Here is an 8,432-nt window from a genome sequence, read left to right as displayed (position 1 = left end):
ACTGTGTCTTTCTGTCAGCCTTGATGTTATGTTGAAACCATTCGTTTTACCTACTCCCTGAGATCGCACCGACATGTCTGCCCCAGTGATGCGTGCAATAAGGTAACGCTGTTGGTCTGTCTCTTCTTAGGCGCTCATCCATATGGTCCTACCTTCATCCATACCTGATACCTATGGCGGCTATCGATGTTGTGTTTGGCAGAAGCGTTGTTTCATTTGGAGAGACAACATACGTGGCGGCAACAGCCAGAAGTTTTGTAGAATTTGAGATTTTTTTATAGATGGTGATGTAGATGGCGTTCCTGTATTAGCAATATCATTAGCCTGTTCTGATGCTTCTGCTGCTTGTGCATCAGCATGAGTTTCTGTCGTTTTACCAAAGTTGTCAAGGCTATGCATGGATAAGATTTGACTTGTCAGTACATGGTAGGATCGAACCGTCGGGTGCAAACAGTGCTCTGGTGGTAAGAGTGAATTCGTAGTTCCCAATCGCATGCTTCTGATCGATGTCACGGCTTGATCTGGCTAGTACCATCAACCGACCGTACAGATCTTTTGTTTCTTTCAGATCTACTGACTGATCACGGATCTTTACCGTTTGCTTCTTGTTTCCTGACATGTACAGTCTGTTGTTCTGCTTCTTGACTGGTGCCCAGAGGCTGACATCTCCATTCATGCGTTCTGCAACGTAATCCACATACAGCTTCTGCCCAGTGTCGTCGATATTCAGGATCTGTGAGACACTATCTTGTGGGACATATGTATGTGTGATGAAGTTGTAGAGCTGGTCACCTTCAGCAGCAAAGGGATTGCCGTGACTCAGTATGGCAGCCTTTATGCGATCAACGTTGTCATGCGCTTTCCTCACAGCACTTGGTTGAACATGATGCTCTTGTGGCTTGTCTACAGCAAGATTGAATTGGCCATTGAATTCAGCTGAAAGACGTGACATCTCAGGAGTGGCCAAGAAGAACCGTTGACGAGCGTTGGCATTATTGGGAATGCCAATTAACCCAGAATGTATCTTCATCATCCTGTTGAGTTGTTCACATGCGTGATCTGCTCCAATCGAGACAAATGGAATCGTACTCTTGGTCACAGATATGTTTCCGTCTTGAAGTTCACGCCAGGTTTCTGGATGGCTTGTCTTCAACTCATGCATGTCTGCGATGTAACATGGCCAGAGGCACTTGTATTTTATTCGATCCATGGCGAATAATAACTTGCTTAGTGCCTCCCCAGCTTGAAGGTGGAGAACGAGATCGGAATTCCTGGATGCCTCATCAAAGTGCAAGATGGGTTCAATCCGGTGGATGTAGTTCATCAAAAACTTGAACATTGCATTTGAAAATTTCTGCGCTTCCCACATTTTCAGCTGTTGAATGGGTTGTAGTAGATCGTCATTGGCCCTTGTCACGTTTTCTGGATTTGAGCTTCTGTCAACTGCTAATTTTGCTCAAGCTTCCTGGACCTTATCTGCTGGTTCTACGCAAATGGCTTTAAGGTTGGGCTTTTCTGTGAAGAACTGTTCCAGGACAAGTTCATATAGAGCCATATAAGTGTGGATGTGTGCACGACGAGTTCTCTTGTAGTGGGCGCACTTGAGGATCTGTCTGGTTGTGGCAGAGCCGTATACGTCAGCCTCAATCCACGCATCATCTATTCATGAGTTTTCTATGGACGTTTCCAGATCTCTCAGCGCAGCCATCACAGCATGTAGCTGACCCAGTCTGGGGACAACTGCTCCTTTCAGATCAAGTCTTGAATCCAGTAACTGCACTACCTTCTCGTACAGTGCCATGTCGAACGAAATCACTGTCGGGTATTCTTCACCAACGACCAACGTCTTCAATTCGGATGCTTGCAGAATGACAGTCAGCATGGTAGGCCACTCATGTGCAACTTCTGCAGCAGCTATATCAAGTCATGCACGATGTCCCGGCCACGGCCGAGACCCGCAGTGAAAGGGTTAATATATGCTATATACTAATGGATTTTTGTTTGTTTTAATGACAATATTTCCTGAAAAAATACCAAGTGTTACAGTTAGAAGTCTGGTTATGTCACCAATAGATTCCTTGTCCCTGAAAACATAGGATTAGCATATTTTAAAAAGTTTNCTTGTTATTTTCTGCCGGATGTTTGCAAAACAGATGCCATATGAGGTCAGGGATACTTGCGATCTGAATACCTTTTGGGCAGTACGTACGCTAAGCATACAAAGCTGGCCAATATGTCTTTCACCTCCTGCATTAGATCGTCGTCCTCTGGTAGTTTTATTAGTGCTTTGACTGTGTTCCTTTCAGCCTTGATGTAGTGTTGAAACCATTTCGTTTTACCTACTCCTGAGAATCGACCGACATTGTCTGCCCCAGTGAATGCGTGGAATACAAGTAACGCTGTTGTCTTGTCTCTTCTTAGCGCTCTCCAGATGGGTCCTACCTCCACCATACCTGATACCATGGCCATCAATGTGTCAGCTTCCTCGTGGTTGTTTGGGTCAAACTGCATGCTCTGGTTGCTTCTAGTATGGCCCGATGCTGACGTGATGATTAACTTAGGAGAGTTTACGTTATATTCCAGTGTTGCCTCAGCAAGGTATATGGTTATATCAGCTTTCGTCTATTCGTGAGATAGGAAGCGGCCCATTGGTATATGTTTGATGTTTGTATCATCTGCAATCTGGTATTGAACAGGGTCCTTGCCTTGTCGTAGTTTCTCTTTGGTTTTCTGCTTAAATGAGTCTGCCTTGTATGTGTCCAACACCAGGATAATCACGTCGGATCCTGCTGTCATGTTCATAAGGTGGTCGTTGAAATGATGACCGAGATCTTTGACTGTGGTGATTGTCGCTGGTTTCTTTGTCATCTTCTGGACGAGCACCATTCCATCAACAACAGCAATTTTCGTAGATGGTGATGTAGATGGCGTTCCTGTATCAGCAATATCATTAGCCTGTTCTGATGCTTCTGCTGCTTGTGCATCAGCATGAGTTTCTGTCGTTTTACCAAAGTTGTCAAGGCTATGGATAAGCTTTGACTTGTCAGTACATGGTAGGATCGAACCGTCGAGTGCAAACAGTGCTCTGGGGGTAAGAGTGAACTCGTAGTTCCCAATCGCATGCTTCTGATCGATGTCACGGCTAATCTTTTGTTTCTTTCAGATCTACTGACTGGTCACGGATCTTTACCGTTTGCTTCTTGTTTCCTGACATGTACAGCCTGTTGTTCTGCTTCTTGACTGGTGCCCAGAGGCTGACATCTCCATTCATGCGTTCTGCAACGTAATCCACATACAGCTTCTGCCCAGTGTCGTCGATATTCAGGATCTGTGAGACACTCTCTTGTGGGACATATGTATGTGTGATGAAGTTGTAGAGCTGGTCACCTTCAGCAGCAAAGGGATTGCCGTGACTCAGTATGGCAGCCTTTATGCGATCAACGTTGTCATGCGCTTTCCTCACAGCACTTGGTTGAACATGATGATGCTCTTGTGGCTTGTTTACAGCAAGATTGAATTGGCCATTGAATTCAGCTGAAAGACGTGACATCTCAGGAGTGGCCAAGAAGAACCGTTGACGAGCGTTGGCATTATTGGGAATGTCAATTAACCCAGAATGTATCTTCATCATCCTGTTGAGTTGTTCACATGCGTGATCTGCTCCAATCGAGACAAATGGAATCGTACTCTTGGTCACAGATAAGTTTCCGTATTGAAGTTCACGCCAGGTTTCTGGATGGCTTGTCCTCAACTCATGCATGTCTGCGATGTAACGTGGCCAGAGGCGCTTGTATTTTATTCGATCCATGGCGAAGAATAACTTGCTTAGTGCCTCCCCAGCTTGAAGGTGGAGAACGAGATCGGAATTCCTGGATGCCTCATCAAAGTGCAAGATGGGTTCAATCCGGTGGATGTAGTTCATCAAAAAGTTGAACATTGCATTTGAGGATTTCTGCGCTTCTCACATTTTCAGCTGTTGAATGGGTTGTAGTAGATCGTCATTGGTCCTTGTCACGCTTTCTGGATTTGAGCTTCTGTCAACTGCTGATTTTGCTCAAGCTTCCTGGACCTTATCTGCTGGTTCTACGCAAATGGCTTTAAGGTTGGGCTTCTCTGTGAAGAACTGTTCCAGGACAAGTTCATATAGAGCCATATAAGTGTGGATGTGTGCACGACGAGTTTTCTTGTAGTGGGCGCACTTGAGGATCTGTCTGGTTGTGCGTCAGCCTCAATCCACGCATCATCTATTCATGAGTTTTCTATGGACGTTTCCAGATCTCTCAGCGCAGCCATCACAGCATGTAGCTGACCCAGTCTGGGGACAACTGCTCCTTTCAGATCAAGTCTTGAATCCAGTAACTGCACTACCTTCTCGTACAGTGCCATGTCGAACGAAATCACTGTCGGGTATTCTTCACCAACGACCAACGTCTTCAATTCGGATGCTTGCAGAAACTGTGACTTGCACGCGCACCGTTTTTAATGCCTTCGCAGAAACGGAATCATCATCATTATCATCAAGAGCGTATTAAGTATGCTGTTACGCTTAATACACTCTTGTTATACGCTCTTGTTATTATAATACGCACGCTCAATCCTGTGAAGTCACTGCGACTTGCACGCACGCCATTTTAACGCCTTTGCGCTGCAGAAACATTATTATTATTATTATTATTATACGCACGCTCAATCCGGTGACGTCAGGCAGGGAAGAGAACGGCGGATCGGTGCTAAGCAGCAGGGTGTTGCAGAAAGCTGAGTCTCCGTTCGGCGGGGTCCCGTCGCACGTCGTCTTCAAACCGTCGAGGGTGGTCATTTCGGCGGCGAGTCCGGTGTCCAGGGCGGTCATGTCCGATTGCATGTCGGTCAAGCCGGCGACGAGCTGAGTGGAGATGGCACTGATGGTCGAAATGCCTGGAAAGACGACGACGACGACGCAATAATCTCGCAATAACCTTCAACGTACTTTTCCCGTTCTATTCATCTAGCTATTCATGCATTATTGCAGTACTTGTATGTTTATTGTTATAATTATTTTGCCAATGTATCTGTGAGATATTTGAGCAATAAAACTTATTTGAATTTGAATTTGAATATTTGAGTAATGACGTGCGAGTTGCGACGTGTTTTTTTCGTATTGCAGCTTCAGAGAGCTGGCATGTCGTAAAATGCGAGTGCGAGTTTGCGGTAAGGTACTGTTGTACTGTTAAGATGTTTTAAGGAAATTTATGACTCACTGTTGTCGATATCGGTAGCCTCATCTTCCAGATAGTCAAAGGTTGCTTTGAATTCGGTTAGCAATGGATGTAGGACAATGTCGATCACACCTAGAGCGTAATAAATAAAATCACTTCACCTGGATAATGATCGTAGATTAATGTATCAAGCCAGAGCGAAAGCACTCATGCCTGTTCTTTAGAACCTATGTCCGGTATGAACAGAAATTACTATGACATGAACTATTTTGTCTTAGCTTATGGCGCATGAATACTCTACCTGTTAGCTCATCTACAACAGTGTCAATGAACTCATTGATGTCATCAACAAGACCATCGATGTCCTGAAAGCAAACGGGAACAAATAAGGGAATGACCAAACGCAGATCAAAGAGGGTGTAGGTTTGAAACGACATGTATTGCAATGCTTATACTGAATATTGCCTAAATATGTTTTTTTACTATATTCGAGACACCACGAGATGGTGATTTTTTGAGAAAAATTTGTAATAATATACTGATAGCATTATGAATTAAAGGCAGGAAAGGTATAAATGAAGGTATGAATGCGGCAGGAGTGGGTTAGGTGTACCGAAAATGTAGCATTCTTAAAATTTGTCATCTGTTCTATGGTGTGATTTCCGACTTTCAGGACTTCGGCTGGAGCAGTGGAGATGGTGGTATAGGCTGGGAGAATAAGGAACGACCCGATGCTGGAAAAAAAGGTCGGCAAAGCTTCAAAATCTCGGCTAATGCTCCATTAGGAGTGTTCCCAACTTTGATATCATTAATAATTAATGATTAATGATTGATAATCCTAACCCTAACCCTAACCTAAATGACATTAAACCACAAACTAATATATGACCATATATATATATATATATGTTATTATGACCATTAATAACATTAAAGTTGGGAACACGCCTAATGGAGTATCACCCAAAATCTCGCTCTCAACCACTTCACATGCTGATTAAACGATGTAACGTTGTTCGCCCCCTTTAATCGAAAAGTTAACCCCAGTGAAACTAGTTCACATGGAACAAAATGTTCAGCCTCCTGCCATTTTATCCATCTCTGATTGCGCGTGGTCGCTTCGTTAAGCAAATTAATTCCTAAGGAACGATGTAGTGTAGCAAATGTTTTACAGACATATAGTCAGGTTCACTATGTCAATAAATTAAATTTCGTTCAGAATCATGGTAGATTAGCAAATCTATGCATTTTTGAAAAGGTTATAACATGAGGATTCGAACAATGTTATCATTTGCGGGCATCCCCCGCGTATGGCGCCATTTTGGATTTTCCCAAATGGCGGCCGTATAATAATATTTGGCGCTATGTTCTGCCTACTAATCACCTAAAACTTTTTAGAATTGGTTCCCTATGTTTTTCAGGGCAAGGAATCCTGAAGTATCGCATCGTAGTTTGGAGCAACAGTTACAATTCCCAAAGATTTTTACTTGTCTTGAGGATGTTTATAATCCATTGCTCTTTTATTCGCGAAAGTGGTAATTGAAATAATTTGTTAACAGGCGTTTAATAACGTAGATTGTGTCGAATCATTCTTCGATCTTGACAGGCATCAAATTATAGTTTACGTAACCCCGACAGAACTAATGCAGTCTGTCATCCAAAGGTTTACGTTATGCATTAGAGTTTTTCAATGTGCGCGCGGTCATAGCGAATAGTCGCTCGTTTTCACAGCGTCTCCAAAAGCAAGTCGGTGAAGTTAATTCCATTTCTGTAATGCGCCTCTGGAGATTGCAGCAATGCTTCTAGACATGACTGTGGATGCTGGTAGACTTGGGGTGGTGTAAGCTAGTTATGTGCTTTTGCGTCCTAACGATAGGGTAGCCTGTTTGTGTGCGGTCGAACGTGTTGCCCATAACGCTGGCCTGGCACCAACTCTAAGTTGTATTCGCAAGTTCGATATGTCTCAAGGCCAGTTGTTGGAGGCACTTGGGTTACTTTCTGCCGTGATTGTTGCAAACAGATGCTCTGAGGTCAGGGTACTTGGATCTGAATGACCTTCGGTTGGGGCAGTACCGCTATACAATAGCGGCCATATGTCTTTCACTCCTGCATTAGATCTCGTCCTCTGGTGTTTTATTTGTGCTGTTGACTGAAATGTTCCTTTCAGCCTTGTGTAGTGTTGAAACATTTCGTTTTACATACTCATGAGAATGGACGGATTGTCTGCCCCAGATGAATAATGTGTGGATACAGGTACGCTGTTGTCTTGTCTTTCTTAGCGCTTATCAGATGGGTTACTCACCGCATTACCTTCGGATAACCATGGCCATCGTATGGTGTGGTTTGCAAGAGCTTGGCATAGGGCGCGGAACGCAGAATTGAGTTGTATCGGGCATGGAAGATAGCTTGTGCTTCTGTAACGTGTGGGCGTGCCGAGTACCTGTAAGTGGTATATCATCATGTGTCAGTCTCGTGAGTTGTTTGGAGTTAACTGCCAAAGGCTCTGGTTGCTTCTAGTATGGCCCCCCCGATGTGAGTGAATGATTTAACTTGAGGAGAGTTTGCGTTATAGATTCCGAGTGTTGCCTCGCAGGTTCTGGTTTATCAGCTGTTCGTCTATTCGTGAGGATGGGAAGCGCCATTGTATATGTTTTGACGTTTGTATTGCCAATTGGTGTTGAACAGGTCCCCTTGCCTTGTCGTGTTTTCATTGTTTTCTGTTAAGGGTTTGCTTGTATGTGATCAACCAGATATCATCGATCGGATTTCTGTTCATGTTATAACGTCGGTCGTGAAATGGCATGACCCCAGAGTTCTTTGGGGACTGTTGTGTGATATGGTCCGCGGTTTCCCCTTTTATTTTGGAAGAGATTCCTCAACAACCAGCCAATTTTCGTGTGGTTTCGGTGTAGTGGGTCATGTTCAGCCATTCAGTGCTGATTCTGGTGTTCCTTGTGCTGTGCATCCGCATGAGTTTTCTGTCGTGTTCCCAAGTTTTAGTTGGATAGCTCTTGATTGCCAGTCATGTTGGATCGAACGTACACGGTTATCAAGTGTCTGGCGGTAGAGATGTTCGTAGCTTCCCAATCGCTGTCTACTGATCGATATGTCAGGTATCCTTTTTTCTTTTGACTCTAACTGCCTGGTACCGGTCTTTACGGTTTGTTCTGTTTTGGTTGTCGGGTGATTGTTCTGTTTTGACTGTGCGAGGACTAGCTGATTTGCGTTTGCAGTAAC

The 8,432-nt window shown here is 44.1% G+C and overlaps 1 protein-coding gene across 1 annotated transcript; it reads right to left on the bottom strand.

The window, feature by feature from the left end:
* Positions 1–282: 282 nt before the first annotated feature.
* LOC106816650 lies at positions 283–4,209 on the bottom strand. Its single transcript, XM_014821275.1, has 2 exons — positions 3,164–4,209; positions 283–568 (listed from the first exon to the last, which is right to left on the bottom strand). The coding sequence occupies exons 1-2, from the start codon at positions 3,935–3,937 to the stop codon at positions 392–394; spliced, it is 951 nt and encodes a 316-aa protein (XP_014676761.1). The 5' UTR covers positions 3,938–4,209; the 3' UTR covers positions 283–391.
* Between the last annotated feature and the right edge of the window lie 4,223 nt (positions 4,210–8,432).

This window comes from Priapulus caudatus, unplaced genomic scaffold (genome assembly GCF_000485595.1).
Source record: "Priapulus caudatus unplaced genomic scaffold, Priapulus_caudatus-5.0.1 Scaffold1442, whole genome shotgun sequence".
In the NCBI taxonomy this organism is placed as follows: Eukaryota; Metazoa; Priapulida; class Priapulimorpha; order Priapulimorphida; family Priapulidae; genus Priapulus; species Priapulus caudatus.
Note: the sequence above shows the minus strand (reverse complement) of the source record. Positions and strands in the feature narration are given on the sequence as shown.

What these genes read in the sequence shown, in the direction of transcription:
- LOC106816650 (XM_014821275.1), bottom strand. Translation starts at nt 3,937, where the DNA reads ATGTTCAACTTTTTGATGAACTACATCCACCGGATTGAACCCATCTTG. An exon ending in TCCGTGACCAGTCAGTAGAT is followed by an intron (nt 569 to 3,163) that starts CTGAAAGAAACA and finishes CAGTCAGTAGAT; the next exon opens with CTGAAAGAAACAAAAGATCT.